Source organism: Cherax quadricarinatus, chromosome 40 (assembly GCF_038502225.1).
Source record: "Cherax quadricarinatus isolate ZL_2023a chromosome 40, ASM3850222v1, whole genome shotgun sequence".
NCBI lineage: Eukaryota > Metazoa > Arthropoda > Malacostraca > Decapoda > Parastacidae > Cherax > Cherax quadricarinatus.
Genome location: NC_091331.1, coordinates 3,772,815 through 3,794,431, shown reverse-complemented (window position 1 = coordinate 3,794,431; position 21,617 = coordinate 3,772,815). Strand labels below are relative to the sequence as shown.

At 35.8% G+C, this 21,617-nt stretch overlaps 1 protein-coding gene and 1 long non-coding RNA gene across 3 annotated transcripts in view; one reads left to right on the top strand and one right to left on the bottom strand.

Annotated features, from left to right (window-relative positions):
• The window catches only part of LOC128687359 (uncharacterized), a 45,944-nt gene extending 44,773 nt beyond the window's left edge, over positions 1-1,171 (top strand). For both annotated transcript variants that reach the window (XR_011392956.1, XR_008406816.2), the window contains exon 3: positions 1,034-1,171. This is a non-coding gene — a long non-coding RNA (uncharacterized lncRNA). The remainder of the gene's footprint in view (positions 1-1,033) is intronic.
• Abcd3 (ATP binding cassette subfamily D member Pmp70) lies at positions 531-19,022 on the bottom strand. Its single transcript, XM_053774775.2, has 16 exons — positions 18,885-19,022; positions 16,231-16,371; positions 14,957-15,029; positions 14,312-14,472; positions 14,023-14,092; positions 13,379-13,476; positions 10,931-11,111; positions 9,015-9,227; positions 6,698-6,767; positions 5,940-6,031; positions 4,260-4,446; positions 3,703-3,908; positions 2,823-2,924; positions 2,523-2,696; positions 1,016-1,177; positions 531-871 (listed from the first exon to the last, which is right to left on the bottom strand). The coding sequence occupies exons 2-16, from the start codon at positions 16,353-16,355 to the stop codon at positions 794-796; spliced, it is 1,992 nt and encodes a 663-aa protein (XP_053630750.1). The 5' UTR covers positions 16,356-16,371; positions 18,885-19,022; the 3' UTR covers positions 531-793.
• Positions 19,023-21,617: the final 2,595 nt, after the last annotated feature.

The following is a 21,617-nucleotide window of genomic DNA, read 5'->3' as shown; positions in this document are numbered from 1 at the left end:
AGTAATGCTACTCATAATTTACATCCTTCATTGAACTTGTGCATGTACAGTATGAAGTAATGCTGATATATGAACGGCTGTTGGCTCATTACTGGAAACCGGACATCATTATAATTATAATTAAACTGGTGAATTAGGTAACTATCACAGATTTAACAACAAATAGCTAAGAATTCTTTTTATCTATTCTCATTAAATAAGACAAGTCCGGCTACCAGTTAGCTGGACAGGAGTCCTCAAGGTGGGAAATACAGTGCCTGTGCTCTGAAGGAGGGGTAGAGATATACTGCAATGTTGGCACACCTCTAGCAAAACAATGATGGAGTAAATGAAAGTATTTCTTCTTTTTTTTTTTTTTTGGGGTCACCCTGCCTCGGTTGGAAATGGCTGATGCGTTAAAATAACAAAATATTTTATGAAATAGGAGAATTAAAAGTATAAGCACTGTACCTGAAGAAGTGATCATTCAAGTAAAAAAAATTTACTTTAAAACTAAAACAATAAGTGAATATGCTTAAAAATTTTTTCCCTTCAAAGCTTTAATATGAATTAAATCTTATTTAATACCAATAAAATTTCTTTAATTTACCAATCATCATCATAATTATTTGCAGCGCTGTATGACCCTTGTCTGTTTAGCACTTTCTTTATGATAATCATAACTATTTTGGCAAACATCTCCTTGGGCCTGAATTTCTAAAAACAAATTCTGACTAACATCATTCTTCTGAAAATACAGCTACCAATACTGTGCTTCAACCTTAAAAAATTAAGATTACAACAGGCACTCTCTCTATGAACCAAATTCTTGTGTGTCGGGCTGGATGAGCTTGAACTCGAATGCTCCTCTGCCATCCATGTGAAGATAATACTGAAAGTGAAGGTTATACACTCATTTAATGTAATTATCTATAGATTTTTAGACACCTATTGCAAATATTTTGTTTGCTACATTCTACTTCTTCAAGGAAGATTAATATTTTAAAGATATACAATTAAAATAATTAACACAAACCTCATGGTGTTTCCACAGACTCTTACGATGCGAAACCGTGAAGAGAGAGATGCCAGCTTGTCGACAGTACTGGTACATGCCATCTTCAACGTCAACACTAACTGCACTGGTGCATTCGTCTAGGATGGCAAACTGAGGCTTGTGGTAGAATAGTCGTGCCATCTGCAAAGCAACATCATATCAAAACTGCAATGCTGTAATTATCAATATACAGGTACCATCCGACTTACGACCGAGCTTGGTTCCGACCAATCGGTCGTAAGTCAAAATGGATGTAAGTCGAACCTTACTACTGAATATCAACATCACATTTTTGTAATGACTATTTTGTTGTTGTATTTTGGTATTTCATTTTTTACTTTACTTTTTATGCTGTTAGTACTGTATTTTATACTGTAAGGTTTAGGATAAACACTGTACAACAAAAACAGTTGTTTATTTCCCAGAAATTTGGCATAAAAAACACGGTCGTAAGTCGAGTGGTCATATGTCGAGCAGGTCAAAAGTCGGATGGTAGGTGTATTACAATACTGCCTTTACTCAGCTGATGAATAAGTGCAAATATTGTGCAAAGTACAGTACAGTAACTCCCTTATAAAGATCCTCCTACATAGCCCAATATTGTGCGGCCAGCAGCAACAGCCTGGTTGATCAAACCCACCACGAGGCCTGGTCTCAGACCGGGCCGTGGGGGCATTGGCCCCCAAAACCTTCTCTAGGTATTAAAAAAAAAAAAAGTGCATCCAAAATTGAGTGGTACATGGAAAGACCTTAATAGTTAATGCTATTCAATTTTGGATGTAATTTTTCAATTGCACAAAAAATCACATTATACAAGTGCTCCTCGATGTAGTATATTTCAACTTTATGATGGTGTAAAAGCAATTATACTCTGGAGATGAACTTGAGATAATTATCCAGCATGAAGGCGGCAAGTCCTTAACTTGTATTCATTTATTTACAGTAAATATTTGTTTATTTACTTAATCAGCAACAATTTCCAAGACTTCGGTCATCTCCCACCGAGGCAGGGTGACCCAAAAAGAAAAATACTTTCATCACTATTCAATACTTTCACCTCACTCATACATAATCACTGTCTTTGCAGAGGTGCTCAGATATGAAAGTTTAGAAGTCCCTCCAAACTACCAATACCCAAACCCCTCCTTTAGAGTGGAGGCATTGTACTTCCCATATTTGACTTAATTTTCAACTTACAATGGGTTTATTGGAACTTCAACTCATCGCAGGTTGAGAAGAACTTGTGTTAGCGAACCTAATATCATGAAACCTTAATTCTTATGTCTTAACCAAATTATTTTCATGCTAAAAGACAGGGCCAGGAATAATACCCTGACTCCTACAACCACGAACAGGTGATAAATTTCCCGATATAAAAAAAATTAAAGCTTAATACGTATTTATTTGTGGATATTCCACCGTTTTCTTTTTCCCTTGCACATCCTCTTCCTTCCCTCCCTGTCTTAGTTATGACTGATGAACTCACTGCAATCCTTTGTTTTTCTCCTCCAGATAAGACGTCCATCCAATCGGCAATTGCATCCCATCCGCCCTCTCTATCCAGAATGTGTGAGAGCTGAACACGACCAAGAAGCTCTCTCAAGTCATTATCCGTGTACCCACGGCCTATCATATCAGAATATGAATCTGGGTATGTTATCTGTTGAAAAAAATAATTGTTTTGTAAACAAAAATCAGTGTAAATAGACAAGAAGTGTCATTTCAGTTTCACCAATTTAACCCATATCTTTTAATATTTTTCTGCTTATATCATAACTGCACTAACCTGATCCCTGAGTGTTCCAAGAGTCATATAGGGTCGCTGTGGAATGTAAAACAGCTTGCCAGCACTAGGTTTAGTCACACAGCCTCCAAACACTGGCCACAACTGCAAATGCATAACAGCATTAGTCTCCCAGTTACAATCAATTTACCACATCTCCATCCTAAAGTTAACCTCCAAAAAATGGAAAGTTTTACCTAGACATGCCTTCTAGTTACCAGAGGTTCCCTGACACCCTCGTGGGATCTTTATATGTACACACTCCTTGAACCCTTTCAAGTTGCTTGCCCATCACCAGTAATATACAGTTGTAAATTTTCACTACAGGCTGTCCATCAATCACCCTCTATGAAAGTCCAAATCATAAATATAATCCTGCATCTTACATTAGTGATTCTCTCTGCCACCTTGCATCTATATACTTCCCATTAGTTATTTCTTCTGTTAATGCCATATGCAGCTCACTTCTGAAATGGTTAATTCCAACAGTGTGAATCAATCTTGTTCCCATAGAGCAACAAAGGACAAGGAAATGTTAGAATTATTTGATCACTTTCAGTCAGGCCTTTCAACCTCCATAAAACTTTCCAGGGATATAATAATTTTATCCTTTGTATTTCCTTGTACCCTTTCCCTCCCTGTACTTGGCAAATGTGCCAAGTATTAATCAAAATACCTGAACTGAGGTGCCATTTCCATTATGTCATCCCATCACCACATTCTGCTGTTGCAAAATGAAAGGATTATAACAAAAATTTCTAAAGCTTTCTGAAACCCATCACTTTCTACATTCACCTTCAAATTTCTTCTATGGCACACTTTGTAAGTCATTCACAATTGTGTAATTAACTCTCATCTTTACCAGATTAAAAGATGTTCTCACCTCTCCAAGAATCCTGAAGAGAGAAGACTTGCCACAACCATTGGGGCCACAGACAAGGACATTCATGCCAGATTTGACCTCAAAATTTAGCTCCTTAACCAAGACATCTCCATTAGGAGTTATCAGTGGAACATTTTCAAAGCGAATTACATTATCTTCAGTGATGACTTTTCCCGTGCCAGGAATAAGAGGTCTACCCAATATACCTGGAAGAAATATATACTGTATACATTTGTGTGATTTTTTAAATATTATAAAGGCATGAATCTAACAAACATCTTAGAGAAATTGAATAAAGTGAATACTAACAATATACAGTACTATTATTAACTCTGCAAGTTTTTTTTTTTAGAAAAACTATTCATCTAACTTGTAGACAAAGCTAAAACTGTGACAATTTCTGTAAGATTTTTTTTTAACACTTTTATGCTACCAAGAGCCTCAGTCATCAAGGCACCTCCACTGAGAGAAAATCAAAAAGAAAAGACTAATTTAATCAAATCACAATTTCATAATTCTTCCAGTTCCTTATTTTGACATTTTAAACCATTACTCACCATTAGAGGCTTTGCTCTGCAACATTGTTCGTTTATATGTTCCAGTATTTAAATCTTTAAGAACAGTCAAGAGTTCTTGAACACGAGCTGTAAAGCCAGCTAATCTCGTCATTTCTCGGCCAGCTAGCACTAACCGCCCTATTGCCTCCGCCAATTTCACAAGCATTCGTCCACTCGTATAGTAGTCCTGAAATATAAATAACAAATATTAAAAAAAGTAACTCTGATAGAGACCACTGCTCTCTTACAAGTAACTTAACCTGATTCTTGCCTTTCCAAAAACCAAGAGAAAATGTTGAAAAATTAGTATAAGTGGAAAATATTTGTCCTAATTGAATTAAATTCTAAGTAAAAGATGTATGGAAACAGGAAAGAACCTATAGATTGGCAGAGAGCATGCAAAGCTCCTTTATATAAGGAAAAAATGGGACAAGAGAGTAAAAGAATTATTGGGGATTAAACCTACTGAGTACTGTATATCAAGTAAAGGGTATGATAGAATTATTACTGAGAGGTAAGACAGTAGGATTATAGAGGAACAAGGATTCAGGAAAGATAAGGGGATGTGCAGACCATGTGAATACACCGAATCATATAGGTGAACAAAACTCAAATAAAGGTAAGGAACTCTTTTGTTGTATTTAAATATTTAGAAAAGGCATATGATAGGTTGGACAGAGCAGCAATTTCTCAGATGTTGCAAATGTATGCAATAGATGGTAGGTTAATAACAGCAGTAAAGAACATTCATGCTGACAGTGGGTGATAGAGGGTGATTATTCTCCAGTAAAAGCAGGCCTTGACAGTGATGGGTTTAGTAAACATGGTTGTTTTGAGATAAGGTTGCATGAGAAGTGAATGCTGGGGTGTTGGGGAGAGGTTTAAGATTAAAGAGAGGCATAATGGATCTAGTACAAAGCTGGAGTTGTCACAGTTGTTCTTTGCCGACGACAGGTCTTTTGAGAGATTCTGAAGGGAAGTTGTAAAGGCTACTGGATCAATATAGGAGGGTGGGTAAAAGGAAATTATAACAAACTATGCAAAAGCAAGGTGATGAGAGTAACAAATATTGCGCCTTTTTTTTGTTATTTACAAGGTTAAATGCTCCTCTCCACATACTCTATTTTCATATATCATTTCTACCTTGTGAAATCTTCTTATATGCTTTCTTTCTCTTTTTCCACCCTCTTAGCTACATCAATCCATCAAATATTCCACTTGCTACCTGTACGTGCCCTCTTATACCCACAAACTTCTACTGCACACTCTAGTATCACATTCTTAAATTCTTTTTCCACAGATGATCCTTTAATATTACCAATACTTCTTTAGCTCTGTTCCTTTCAGATACATACATATCGACATTGCAAGACAAGCCATAGGAGATGGAAATCTACAGCTCAAGATCTTTTACATGTCTCCACATGTCATCAGGAACTATGCAATGTTGTAAGAGCAGCATGAGGTGGAACAAGGGAAAGTTTCCTCTGAGTAAGGTAGCATGGTGTTACCAGCCAGTGGCTGGCATCGTTGCAACATTACATAACTTCTGATGATGCATGGAGACATGTGAAAGATCTTGAGCTGAAGATTTCCATCCTCCATGGCTTATCATGCATTGTTAAGATTGCCTGTCTGCAACTATATTACATACTGATATATTAAGATATTATACTTTACCTGCATTCGAGTTTTGTAATCACCACTTGCCAATTTAGTTGGTGTGAGATATGGGTAAGCTACCACAGTAAATCCAACACATGTAGCGAGATCTACAAAGAAATACAGTAAGTGAATTATTAAGAGAAGTCACTTTGCTCTACAAAACAAAAATACTGAAATATAACACAATGCTACAGTAGAGCATACAAAATCTGAAGATCAAAACTGAAGAAACAAATAGATGTCTTGGAAAATAGTAGTTTTATGTAGCATACTAGTTGGTTTTAGCTGTTCATAGAAGAATTATTTTACCACAGAGGTAGCAAAGAGTCTTCCTATTAGCTTCTACTTTTCCCATTTCATCTCTTTTTGTCTAAGGAATATATTTGTTGAGACAACCCTAAAACTTTAGTAAATGACAACCATTTTACCTAGGTGTCATTCATAGAAAAATGACAAATTAATCAATCAACATTCTGAGGCAGCAAATTATCTAGAAAATATCTATTCAAAAGTCTTTAACACAACCTCTCACTTCACACTATTTTTTTGTATTTACCATCAATTTTTGTCAGAGAATGATTATTTCTATTAAATTAAAAGGGAAAGTGCTAAACCCACTGGGATTATGCAACACTTGGGAAATAGGTAGTAGTCAAGGTTGATCCAAGGAAGGGGCAGGTAGCTTCAATTCCAATCAGAAGTCCTTCACCAGCATCAAGGCACTTCCCACCTTCCTTGAAGGATCGAAGGCAAGGAGCCACATAATTACTCACACTTTGCAATGATGTTGTCTATAAAGCCCATGTTGAACCGGAAGAAGATGAAACTACGCAGGTGATTCACCTGTGGATACACATATCAAACAGTAACCAAATCAGTAACTTTCACAAAATTTTCTGTTACATTAATGTTTTGTCGAAAATCAGCAAGGTCAAAATCTCCCATCACAGTTGTCAAGACAATTTTTTGGATAACAAAGCTTAATTTCCAAAATAAATATCAGTCCCTATCAATTCAGATAATAATTTCTGAAATCGCCCCCAAGAATTGTATGACATCTAAACATGAGGTTCTAGCTGTTGTTGCTCTATAACAACAACTGAAAAATGCCTGGTTTTCATTATAATGTTACACATGGGGTTTTCTCCTTTCAAGGGCAAAATGCCTATCCAGAAAATAAATATCTTGTAGTTTAGAATCTGCTCTTTCTAATGAAGGTTTAATTAAGAAAATTAGTTGTGCTGCTTTTTTTGCTATTGGTCTTCAAAAATGTTCTAAAATTCACCATGAGGTCTGTGAGGGCATTTTTAGGTACCATTAGCACAGGAACTAAAAACATTTGGAGTTTAATACTTTAAGATTGTGATGATGTCCACTTGGGTAGCTGGCTACAATAATGTCGTACTAAAATAATGTTTTCCTGAATTCAAGATTCAATTTCATGCAACAGATTTTTATTTTTGCCTACTTTGGCTTCATATTGTGAAAAAAGAAAACTTTTTTTTTTTAACAAGTTGGCCGTCTCCCACTGAGGCAGGGTGACCCAAAAAGAAAGAAAATCCCCAAAAAGAAAATACTTTCATCATCATTCAACACTTTCACCTCACTCACACATAATCACTGTTTTTGCAGAGGTGCTCAGAACACAACAGTTTAGAAGCATATACGTATAAAGATACACAAAATATATCCCTCCAAACCGCTAATATCCCGAACCCCTCCTTTAGAGTGTAGGCATTGTACTTCCTATTTCCAGGACTCAAGTCCGGCTATATAAAAATAATCGGTTTCCCTGAATCCCTTCACTAAATATTACCCTGCTCACACTCCAACAGATCGCCAGGTCCCAAATACCATTCGTCTCCATTCACTCCTATCGAACACGCTCATGCACGCCTGCTGAAAGTCCAAGCCCCTCGCCCACAAAACCTCTCTTACCCCTTCCTTCCAACCTTTTCGAGGACGACCCCTACCCCGCCTTCCTTTCCCTACAGATTTATACGCTTTCCATGTCATTCTACTTTGATCCATTCTCCCTAAATGACCAAACCACCTCAACAACCCCTCTTCAGCCTTCTGACTAATACAGTGGACCCCCGCATAACGATTACCTCCGAATGCGACCAATTATGTAAGTGTATTTATGTAAGTGCGTTTGTACGTGTATGTTTGGGGGTCTGAAATGGACTAATCTACTTCACAATATTTCTTATGGGAACAAATTCGGTCAGTACTGGCACCTGAACATACTTCTGGAGTGAAAAAATATCGTTAACCGGGGGTCCACTGTACTTTTATTAACTCCACACCTCCTAATAATTTCAACACTGAATTTTCTGCATAATATTATAATATTTACACCACACATTGCCCTTAGACAGGACATCTCCACTGCCTCCAACCACCTCCTTGCTGCTGCATTCACAACCCAAGCTTCACACCCATATAAGAGTGTTGGTACTACTACACTTTCATACATTCCCTTCTTTGCCTCCATAGATAGCATTTTTGTCTCCACATATACCTCAATGCACCACTCACCTTTTTTCCCTCATCAATTCTATGATTAACCTCATCCTTCATAAATCCATCCACCGACACACCAACTCCCAAGTATCTGAAAACATTCACTTCTTCCATACTCCTCCTCCCCAATTTAATATCCAATTTTTCTTTATCTAAATCATTTGATACCCTTATAACCTTACTCTTTTCTATGTTCACTTTCAACGATAATATATGTATGTAGAAGGTACTTGAGGGCCTAGTCCTAAATCTGTACACTGCTATAACATACTGGAGCAAAAGATATGAAAAAGAATGCCAAGTAGGGGTACTGTGGGAACACTAAAAGAACAACATTGTGAACACAAAGATTTTTTTTTTTTTTTCAACAAGTCGGCCGTCTCCCACCGAGGCAGGGTGACCCCCCAAAAAAAAGAAAGAAAATCCCCAAAAAGAACATTCAACACTTTCACCACACTCGCACATTATCACTGTTTTTGCAGAGGTGCTCAGAATACAACAGTTTAGAAGCATACACATATAAAGATACACAACATATCCCTCAGGAAATAATATGCAACTTACAAGTCGGTTGAATGAAGAATCAATATTCTTCTTTTCTCGTTTGTTTCCCTGGTAAAATGCAACTTCCTCGGAATTGGTGATGAGTCGTGAATTGACGAATCTAAACTCTCCTTCAAGTCGCTGCTCTGTCACTGTTAGCCGGCTAATGGGACGACGCAAGCGAGTGAGGAGACTTCCAGACAGAATGAGATACATGATCATCACACCAGGTGCCTATATTGGTAATGAATTAAGAAAGTGTGCAAGGCATTAGCAATACATACTATAGGGCACAATGTATATAATTATATATAGTTACGTTTTTAGAACAGTATATACATTATAACTTTAAATTACATGATGAAATATTGTACTACTAAATTTTTTTTTCAACAAGTCGGCCATCTCCCACCTAGGCAGGGTGACCCAAAAAGAACGAAAATTCACAAAATGAAAATACTTACATCATCATTCAACACTTTCACCTCACTCATGCATAATCACTGTTTTTGCAGAGGTGCCCAGATACAACAGTTTAGAAGCATATATAAAGATACAATATAAAAAGTGACCTGAAATAAAAAGTGTGGCCTAACCTAACTTAATAATTCCCAATCAAATCATTCATACACACTTTTTTTTAAGCAAGCTTTCAGTATCATTTTCATTTACATGCATATAAAAGCAAATAATTCAACAATTAAGTATATAATGTAGGGTTTTTATAAATAATTACCTACATGAAATATACACAAGCAAACGTTATCTTCAGTATAAAGAAACTTCAATATAGAGGGAATCTTATTAACCCTTTGACTGTTTTCGACGTATAAATACGTCTTACGAGCCAATGTTTCTGACGTATATATACTCAATAATTCTAGCGGCTTCAAATCAAGTGGGAGAAAGCTGGTAGGCCCACATGTGAGAGAATGGGTCTGTGTGGTCAGTGTGCACCACATAAAAAAAATCCTGCAGCACACATTGCGTAATGAGAAAAAAAAAACTCTGATCGTTTTTTTGGAATAAAACGCTGACTTTGAGGTGTATTTTCGTATAGTATTTATCGTTGTATTCGCGTTTTCATGGTCTTAGGTGATAAAATGGAAAACATATTACATAAATAGAGATGATTTTCATTACTTTTACGATGAAAACGACCTTGAAACTGAGCTCAAAGTAGCGGAAATGTTCGATTTTTACCAATGTTCAAGAGTAAATAAATCACACCACACGTCCAATACACGTCAACTGGGGAGTCTAATATTCTTTCACTAGTGCACTGATATTATTTATACCATTTTTACAATAATGCAGTCGTCTGCATAACAGTAAATTTTGTATTTTTTTGCATGAATAAAAAATCAAAATAGAAAGCAATAATAATATAAGAGGGGCCTAGAGATGTGACTAATGAACAGAGCATATGTTATTTTAGTGCCACGAATGTCTACCTTGTTTATTCTGGACCCTATTTTGAAATTGGCATCTTTTTTATTTTGCGTGAAATTGGCCAAATTGCCAATTTCTGACCACCATATTGGGTAGTCCAAATTAGTAAATGGGAGGTTTCTTGTACTCAGCTGATAGATAAAATGGAGTTCTAAAGAAATAGCTATGAGTTTGGTCCACTGGAACAATGGAATTGGCTGAAAATAGGGCTCAAAGTCGGCGAAATCGCCGATACGCATATGTCGCCGAGACCGCTAACTTCGCGGGAGCATAATTCCACGAGTTTTCGACCAAATTTCGAACTTTTGGTGTCATTACCATCGGGAAAAGATTCTCTATCATTTCATAAGAAAAAATAATTTTTTTTTTTTTCAAAAATTGAGCGACATAGAATGACAGTTTCAGAGAGGGGCCTGAAACAGTCAAAGGGTTAAATTCATTATATGTATAATGTATAACAATTCACTGTGTGTGTTCCAACTTACCTGACCACCAATGGCCTGGGTCAGTTTCTGCACATATATGAGAATATCAAGAATTGGTTTGCTGATGTTGGAATAGAGTTCTACTACAGAGTCACAGAACTTCTCAACGTCCTGCGTCAATAGCTGATCTGCATTACTGATTCTGTTATCTAGGTTATTCATTTTGTAATATGTGAAGCCCCTGTAGGGAAAAAAATACACTGTAAAAGAATAAAAAATAAATTTCTAAGGACAGATAACAAAACATGAGCTACCATGAAACAGTGGGATTTTTTTATTTTACATGCTGGTCGTCTCTCACCGAGGCAGGGTGACCTGAAAAAGAAACACTTTCACCATCATTTACACTATCACCATTTTGCCAGAGGAAAACCTTAATTAACTCTGGTTCTTGTAATACAAAATTACTCAAGCAAACCACAGGACGTTTACACTAATGCAGTTTAGCCATAGGACAAGCAGCAATAGTGCACATATGCTGAAGTTAAAGTAACCATTAAATACCTGCAAGTATCCCAATATTCCAAGACACAGCACAGAAGAAATACTGGGTGGCATATTACTGTGAATCAAAAGATGACTATTTCATGTAGGGCAGTTCAACTTTTTCTCTACTTCTACATCATTGTTTAAGGGGTTGCATCGCTGTAAAACAAAACGTCTTGGTTTTTTTCTGATTTTCCCAATGTTGTGTTTACACTTTAAACTACCATTAAACCTCAGGCATTTAACACCGTCCTTCAAGCTGTGACATTTAAATATGAAATATAATATTTTCCTATTATTATTCTTTCGTCACTATTGAGGAAAATCCATTTTCTTTACATATTTCATTTTCATATTTCATTTTTGATTTAGATAAAGAAAAATTGGATATCACATTGGAGAGAGGGAGTATGGAAGAAGTGAATGTTTTCAGATATTTGGGAGTTGACTGGTCAGCGGATGGTTTTATGAAGGATGAGGTTAACCACAGAATTGATATAGGAAAAAAGGTGAGTGGTGCATTGAGGTATCTGTGGAGACAAAAAAACGTTATCTATGGAGGCAAAGAAGGGAATGTACGAAGGTATGGTGATACCAACACTGTTATATGGGTGTGAAGCTTGGGTTGCAAATGCTGTAGCGAGGAGGCAGCTGGATACAGTGGAGACGTCCTCTCTAAGGGCAACGTGTGGTATAAATATTATGCAGAGAATTCGGAGTGTGGAAATTAGGTGGTGGTGTGGAATTACTAAAAGTATTAATCAGAGGGCTGAAGAGGGGTTGTTGAGGTGGTTTGGTCATTTAGAGAGAATGGATCAAAGTAGAATGACTTGGAGTGCATATAAATCTGTAGGGGAAGGAAGGCAGGGTAGGGGCCATCCTTGAAAAGGTTGGGAGGGAGGGGGTAAAGGAGGTTTTGTGGGCAAGGAGCTTGGACTTCCATCAAGCATGTGTCTGTTGGAGTGTGAGCAGGGTAATATTTAGTGAAGGGATTCAGGGAAACTGGTTATTTTCATACAGCCGGACTTGAGTACTAGAAATGGGAAGTACATACAATGCTTGCACTATATTGGCAGTTTGGAGGGGTATGTTATATATCTTTATATATGCTTCTCAACTGTTGTATCTGGGCACCTCTGCAATGACACTGATCACGTGTGAGTGAGATGAAAGTGTTGAATGATGATGCAAGTATTTTCTTTTTGGGGAATTTCTTTCTTTTTGGGTCACCCTGTCTCTGTGGGAGACAGCCGACTTGTTGAAAAAAAAAAATAATAATTTCCTCCTCTGATTATTTCACATGATGGTAGGATTGCTGGTATCTTTTTTCTGTCTCATAAACATGCAAGATTTCAGGTATGTCTTGCCACCTCTACTTACACTTAGGTCACACTACACATGCATGTACAAACATATATATACACACACCCCTCTGGGTTTTCTTCTATTCTGTTACTAGTTCTTGTTCTTGTTTATTTCCTCTTATCTCCATGGGGAAGTGGAACAGAATTCTTCCTCCGTAAGCCATGTGTGTCATAAGAGGCGACTGAAATGCAGGGAGCAAAGGGCTAGTAACCCCTTCTCCTGTATACATTACTAAATTTAAAGAGAGACTTTTGCTTTTCATTTTGGGTCACCCTGCCTCGGTGGGATACAGCCCGTGCATTGTAAGAAAGAAGAAAAATTTATAAAAATATTATGCAGACTATTATGGAAGAATTTTATATGAAAGTGAAAATTAAAGAAAGTAATGATATGACAAATCACACTTGAAAATGCAGTGACATAAATTGAAAAACAATTGCTTATGGTAAGAGAAGCTTCTTGTCCGACTCATTTTAAGCTGAGGAAAAGAACGAACTGAAAAGAAATCCACGCCCCACCAAAAAACAATGTTTCAGATAAATAAAATGCAGGCCTACATCTCAGAAGCATAACATGTGGGAAGAGCTTAGCACTTACTTCAGATAGCTATCATACAGGTGATTAGACAGTCTAGTTCTGAAACGCAGTTTCATTTCAAAGAGACCATACTTCAGAACATTATTTATGAGTGAAATCTGCAAAATACATGGTAAATGCATATTAATACATGATGCTGTTCATTATAATGGTGCTTGGACATGACTTAAATATTTTGCAGTGCAGTAATGCCCTATAATATATTTATAGATGGGGCTGTAAAAGAAGTGAATGCTAGGGTGCTGGGTAGAGGTGTGGGTTCAAAATAAGTGGAATATAATACAAAATTTCTTTTAAAAAAAATATAGATGGATGTCTGTGAGAAAATAGGTTCCAGGCTCCAAATACCTAAGTAGAAACTTATTTTTTTTTTGTATGAATGTTATAAATTAAGGCCCTACATCAATACATTTTTAAAGACAAGAGAAATGAATGATCTTATAGGTCAAAATGTTCAGAAAATATTAGAACTACCTTGATGTCAGGCTTAATAAAAGACATTTATATCTGAGATAAAGTGTTTCCTAATCAAAACAAATTATACTCCATAAATTTCTTTAATAATTTTAGTTTAATAAAGTTTGTGATTTTTTTTACTGTATTTTAAGATACAATATATGAATGTAATATTCTTCTATACTTACAGCTGGCATAGCAAGAACAAGCTCAACTAGGTGCCGGAGGAAGTGGTTCAAGTCCTTTGAGATAATTGCACTGTAAAGCAAATGAGAAGAAATTAAGTTTCCTGTTTATTAAAATAGCTTACTCATTAAATTAGGAACACTATTTATACTCCTAATCATGGATGTAAAATATTTTGAAAATAAAGACTGCACAATTATATTATACAAAAAAAAAAATATTCTTAAAGCCTGAGGAAGAGTAGCAAAGATGTCAACAACAATTAAAAATAAAATTTTTCAAGGAACCCACCTCTCAATGAGTGTGCCATTATGTATCATCCATATGTCACACATGCTTCGAACAACAAGCGTAGCAGCAACAAGAATTAAAAAGCCTGATTCAGCAGTCCAAAATCCAGGCACTAAAATACGCAAAATGCCCCTGAGAGATTTGAAAAACTCTCTGTTGACCTGCAAATATTACTTTAATTAACTTTTTGTACAATTACCAGAAATCGCATTAAAGAAATAGAAACCTTTATATAACAATGGCCAACTTTCATACAAAATAGCACTTCCAGATATGCAGAAGGGTAAGTGTTAAGAAAAAAAAAAAAGCAGTTTGCTACATAAGTTAGACCAAAACTGAAATACTGTGTGGTGTCACATTAAAAAAAAAAAAGTCTAAAGACAAGCTACAAAATTGCTCCCATAACTAAAAAATATGATTAGTGAAGAAAGCCTGAAAACAACATATATGCCATTATTAATTGATAGGAAATGAAAAGAAGACATGATAACCACATTCAGAATTGATAAGGAAGGTTTTCTAGCCCCATCACCTGACAGAACAAGAAAGCAGAAGTTTTTTTTTTTTTTTTTCAACAAGTCGGCCGTCTCCCACCGAGGCAGGTGAAATTTTTTCTAAGAAATGCTGTAAGTTATTGCTACTTACATGTACTCGTCTTTTATCACCAGAACTGCCAGACTCGTTGACCACAAATTTCACTTCATCTTTTATTTGCTTTCTGAAAGACATTACAATAATTAATGTGAGAGCACTAAAAACTCTTACTTACTAGCTTTTATATAACAAAAACCTTTTGGGGGGTTAAGCACAGAAGGTAGGATAGAGTAAGAAAAATAGTTTTTATGAGAGGAACGTCACGAGGGGCAGAGAAATAGCTAAGGCTTATTCCAGCTGCTGGGCAATTTGGGGTTCATATGTTATAACTTACAGATACAGCATACCATGACTTGGCCTGGGCAGGCAGCAATGATCGAGACAGAAAAATGGCATCATTTGCTCATAAATGCGCAACACTCACATTATGGTATCTAATTTTACAGCAATCTAAGGTGAAAAAAAGGTGACAAAAAACAGATCTTTTCTCATGGTCCAGGCCTGTGAGGACAGGCCAATAGGGGCAATTTCAATGCCTATTTGTAAACAGAGATAGGTGAAAGAGCAAAGAGCTAATAAGAGAGATTGTGGGTGTTATGTGGCCTTCAGATTATCTCATCAAGGTACACTACATAGGATTTGAAGGGTTAGTTAAGTGGTGTATAAATGGAATGATAGGTGACCTTATATAATGGGAAATATGAGTGCACAAAAGAATAAAAGTAGCTGAGGAAATCAATGCTAAAGCAATCCAGCTAACTGAAAAATCAGTGGTTTTCTTTGTTCAGAAAGAAAAAATAAGAAATCAATTGAATTTTTCTTGAGATGTTTAGCACGTTTTATTTCATATCCACATAACAAGGAATGGATCATGATTAAGAGAAACAACACTCTTTGATTCCTACTGTTTTGTAAAGTATATATACAGTATGTGTGCTCTTGTGTGTTTTTCTGTAGCTTTATTCTCTATACTAAATCACATTTTTATATACCAGTAGTTACGAACAGCCATGAAAGATGTTCAAAGAAATATTGGCTATTTATGTACATATTACAGTTCGTAGAGGAAGGATCAAGTGACAAAATATTTTTTTTAATTTAGTCAACAAATCTTATGTATACTGTGAAAAAATATCTACCACTGCAGAGCATTCATAAATTTGCTAAATAATAATGAAATAGAGTTAATAATGATCTAATCTACAAAAATAAATTGCTGTACTATGATAAACAAAACAGACAAAATTTAAGAGTACTGTACATACATATATGTCTACAAAAATTTCAATTGAGGTAAATACAGCATAATAAGCAATGCTACTAACTTTGCTCTTCCACCTTCTCTGGACACACAATATATCCAGTACAGGAATGCTGCTGTGGATGCGGCTCCAAACAATCTTGCATCTCGAGACTGAGATATGGTTGACAGCTTGCTGAGAATAGCCATGTTTTATACTCACTTCCTAAAATAGTTCAAATGATTATTACTAAAAGTTTTGTCTAGAAACATATTTATATTTATACAACAGTTACAACACATAAAAATATAACTAAGATGCAAGTGAAACAAATATAGGAGTAGTTTGCATTTATGTATAGTATACTGAACTACTATAGAGAAAACAAAAGATAAGAGAACACATTTTCATAGGGAAGATGTATGCAGGGTCACTCAAAATAAATCAGGTTTACTCATCTTTTATTTTCACGATGGTAGGTTAATATTTTTTGCAGTCTCACATTTTCAGCAATTCTACACCACATACAGTACTGTATACTGCATGTACCTGTAGCTCAGTGGTCATAGCAGTTGTCTCAGCCAAAAATATCTAAAGTTCAAACCTTGAGAAAGACAAGGCAAATGGGCAATTCTCCTTACACCCACAGTAACTTTTTACTTAGCAATAAATATGTATCCAGGTATTAACTGACTTCTAGGGGGTTTACTTCCTGGGTTGATAAAAGCATGGCTTGGTGGATATTAATACACTAAGGGCTTTTTATCTTCAATGGTATGACCTATACTGGAAAGAATATAGAGTAAGCTGTAACAATATCAACTGATGAGGTATAAAATTTTATTTCATTTTAATATCTCATATTATGCAGTTTAAAGTAAATGTTTTAAACAATATTTACAGTATGTGATACCAAAGATATATATTTTATATGCTCTCATGTTACTGAACTGGTATAAATAAATTACAATACTGGACATCTATAGCTAATATTGAATATACAAGAAGTATACACATATCTACCCTCAGGCTCACAAAAGCAACTGATCAGAATATCACCTGTTTAATGAGAAAGGATATATACAATGAAGTAGACTAGAATAATTATTGTATTACCTAAAATAAACTCATAACTACATGATGTTAAAAGGCAATGAAACAAATAGGCTACACAGATGAGTTTACAAACAATTTTGCAGTAACCGACTATGCCTTATTTATGTAACATTTATATAGTCCTTTAGAATTCCTGAACCCAACACATTAAGCTAAAGACAATTGCATCATGATTAACACTGGAAATATCAGTTGCTTATGAAATCATGTTGTTAATCTTATCTAATCAAGGGAACTAAAAGCAGTTATACAGAATATATTAATAGCAATACAGGTAACACTTCTGAAGATGAGAGTTGAAAGTGTAAGCACTGAAGAATGTGTTAATGAAATACTCAGTTTTGAATACTTGGTAATTACAGTATTATTATATTTAGACGAAAGTGATATATCAGAAGAGCTTAGGCAGTGCCTGCAGAATAGAAAGCAATTAGCATCAATATAAGGAAAGAGAGAATAGGTACAGTCCCTCAGATCAAGAATCCTTTATGTCCATCAACATCAAGGATCCCAATGGAAATAAGTCACTTTATCTGACTTTTTTGGGTTATCCTGGCTAGTCTACACTATGTATGATAATTGTACTCATGTGTATCTGTGCCTAAACAAACTTACTCCCTTACATACACTGCCCTGAGGCAAATATATAAAATACACAGTTAGTTAATGTAATGAAGCCTTGACTGGCATTTCTTTTGATTGTTAGCTAATATTTTTTTTGTACTATAAGGTAAGAATAACTTTTTGGGCTATCCTAGGTAATTTACACATAAATATGTTACTAAGCAATACAGTATAATTATAATCATCCAGAATTGTGTAAAATTGTACCTAACTAAACTTAACTGCTTATTAATGAAGGAACACTGCAATAGTCCCATTGGCCTCTGTTAGGCAGGTCCAGCATATCCCACATGTTCAACTTATAATTAAAGCCACCTACAGTTCTCACCTCAATGGCACTACCTGGGAGTTTGTCTACTCATCTACAACCCTACTGCCAAACTAGTGCTTACCTAAATCCTATGAAAATAATGGTTATGACTTAAAATTAATTCAGTGCGGTACCTTGACAGGAAACAACCATGTTTAATTCCGTTTATTACTTAGGAAAACGAATACAATCACTAAACGAGAAGAAATGAGGGCCTCTGATCATAGTTTCTTCTTACAAAATATCACTTGAAGAGTCAATTACACAAAATACTGTGACAGTATTCAGCTGGCCTGGCACTGCCAATACCAACCACAAGCTTCTACTTTTTATACAACGCCTGTAAAAAAAAACTTGCCTCTTCCAAGATCAGAACTACAAAAAACTAAAAAGTTCATTTAAGAAAAAAAAGGCAAGTTCATATCCGCTTCTCGTTTTCTTTCAGCACTAGTACTTTCATTCGTATATTTAATTAGTATTCATATCAAATACATACAACATTTTAAATACAGCCAGCAGATCTAACACAAAAAAGCTGTAATAAATAATGGCAATGTATACGGAAAATAGCATCCAACGCCTGAAACATAATTAAAAAACCAGAAGCCGGGTCAACATTTTAAGAGCCTATCAGACAAGCAAGAGTCCTGTATTAATTCACACGATGACCTAGGAATGCCCTATTTACCTCTTGCTGGCGTGAGGAATGAAAGAAGATTCCGGGAAATGAAGGAATCAGCAGCCTGGGAGATGTTGGCAGGAGTCAGCTGATGCATATAAACACACAACACCTGCCTCAGCCTCACTAAACCTCCTCCACGGTAACCAACACTGGCAAACGCTTCTAGCAAGCACTTTTTGCATCACAAAAAAATCCATACTCCAAGCAAGTTATTTTGTTTACTTGGGACAAAAAGCATTTTGGATACTTTATTTAGACGAGTTTGGTCTAAGTAAATTGTCCAAAGTTCTTTTATGTATTGGTTAAGCAATATGCTGGTGTTTATTTAAGACTTTTTTTTCAGGCTATCCTAGGTAATTTACACATATGTGTGATAATTGTAATCATATGTATGATAATTGTAATCATATGTATAATAATTGTAATCACATAAATTTGTATAATTGTACCAATGTGTACATGTACCTAATTAAACTTACATTTCACTTACTGCCAATTTTTTTTAGGTCATGCAAGCATATTTACAATGATCTTGAGGGCACACTTGTCGTTATGGGTACAAGTTTATAGAACATTATGCATATTTAACTTAAAACAGCCCAATAAAAGCAAAGAATGTGGCTTATTTCCAGTGGAATTTCCTTCAATTGGAAACTCTTGATCCAAGGAATTGGACCTGTCCCCCCTTTTCTGACTGCTTCCTTTCCCCGGCACTGTCTGAACCCTATGAATTTAGCGCTTCCCATAAATATAATAATAATCCATTGTGGTCCTTGTCATATCAGTCTAATTTATCATTGCATTAGTTTATCTTACATAGCCCTTGCTTTATTGCATCTTATAGTGAGAATATAGCCATACAGCGACAATGAATGATAATTTAAACTAAAAATTCCCTAGAAAACCAACACTCATTTCCATTTTAATTCAGAAAATGAAATTCAGCATGAGTTGAAGTATTTAACGTATTGACTTGCATCGCCCGTCGTGTTTGCTGGCTGAACACCACTCAGAAACACTGGTGTATAAAAACGCTGGATTGTGAAGAACAAAATACATGTACACTCTGTGGACGTAATGTTTCTCAAATTAAGATACCCATATACTGCACAAGCGTCTTATTCTTCAACATGTCAGTATTATATGCCGCTCATCTAATTGTAAGCGCTCAATTGTGTTTGCTGGCTACATACATACATACATCTCAACTGATAACACATCTGGCGAACACTTCTTAACCTACCCAGCAAGTCTAAGGTTATTATATATACACCCACAAAAAAAAAAAAAACTTGTAACTAGCTAGGCAAGTTTTTCTATTTAGATTTCATGCATAATTCCGAAACTTTTTGCATTACTATTATTAGCAGTAGCCAGTAGTATATTTAAGGGTGAACGCTAAACCAGTAGGGATCGCAAAATTCGCAGAGGGAAATAAGAAGGCAAAAATGAAAACTTATGTAACCGTATTTATGTGTACCTGAATAAACATACTTGCTAAGGACATTTCTCGTATCAAGAGCCCCCCCCCCTCGTCTGCATCAAGGAACCTTTCTTCACGGGTGGAAGGAACTTTCACAGTTTTTTAATGTAGTAAATTATCTGAGACTGAAGCTTTGGCCATACAGTGCCATATGGATTACGCTTGCTCTTCATGGTACTCTGCCTTGACAAAAAAAACTGAAAGATAGACTGCAAATCACCCAGAACAAAATCGTAAGATTCATCCTGGGGCTGGGACCAAGAGAACATGTAGGCCAGGATGAATTACAGCAGTTGGATATGCTGAATGTTGAAGACAGAGTAAAACAACTGAAGCTAAATCATGTTTATAAAATTGCTCACAAACAGTGTCCAGAATATCTTGCTGTCAATTTTGTCAAGGCTGGGAACCAAAGCAATCATAGTACTAGGGGGAGAGAACACAACTTTGTAGTACCCACAGTCAGTGGCCAGGCTTCAAACACCTTTTATTGTAAGTAAGTAAGTAAGTAAGTTTATTCAGGTATACACAAATACAGTTACATAGAATTATCATACATAGCAGCATATGTGTAGAGAACCTACAGCAATAAAGGAATGGAACAGACTGCCCGCACATGTCAAAGCCAGTCATAGCATGAACCAGTTCAAGAAGAGTGCCAAAAGGTGTCTGATGAATGTAACTACAGAAAGGGAGGGGAATGATTTTCTATTTTTTAGCTAACATACGTGTAATTTTTACCTTATTCCTAGTAATGACCCTCGTATTGTAGATAGTCTTAATAACCCTCCTGTAGTAGATAGTCTTTTTAGTATGATAATAAGATGTTATCTTCATTGTAGAATAATAAGAAAATATTATAACCTTTATAATATAATAATAAGGTAAAAGGACCCCAATGGAAATAAGTCACTCTGTCTGACTTTTTTGGGTTATCCCAGGTTCTCTACACATATGCTGCTATGTATGATAATTCTATGTAATTGTATTTGTGTATACCTGAATAAACTTACTTACTCACCTAACTGCGGTTGCAGGGGTCGATTCACAGCTCCTGGCTCCGCCTCTTCTGTGTGTGTGTTTGGGGCACTGCACGACCTGAGAGAGGTGTCTCACGCACCCCATAACCCCAGACAGCCAGCCAGTCAGTCAATTATACTTTCATTGCCTTAAAATAACTACGATCATGGAGGGACTAATGTGGTATTTTCAGAATTCCTTCAATCAGTATTTTTTTTTGAGAGAGAGAGAGAGAG

Bases quoted from the DNA above. Each gene is read 5' to 3' on its own strand.
- Abcd3 (XM_053774775.2), bottom strand. From the start codon at position 16,355: ATGGCTATTCTCAGCAAGCTGTCAACCATATCTCAGTCTCGAGATGCA. The intron at 9,228-10,930 runs GTAAGTTGGAAC...TTACCAATATAG, and splicing joins CCCAGGCCATTGGTGGTCAG to GCACCTGGTGTGATGATCAT. The intron at 2,925-3,702 runs GTGAGAACATCT...ATGCATTTGCAG, and splicing joins TCTTCAGGATTCTTGGAGAG to TTGTGGCCAGTGTTTGGAGG.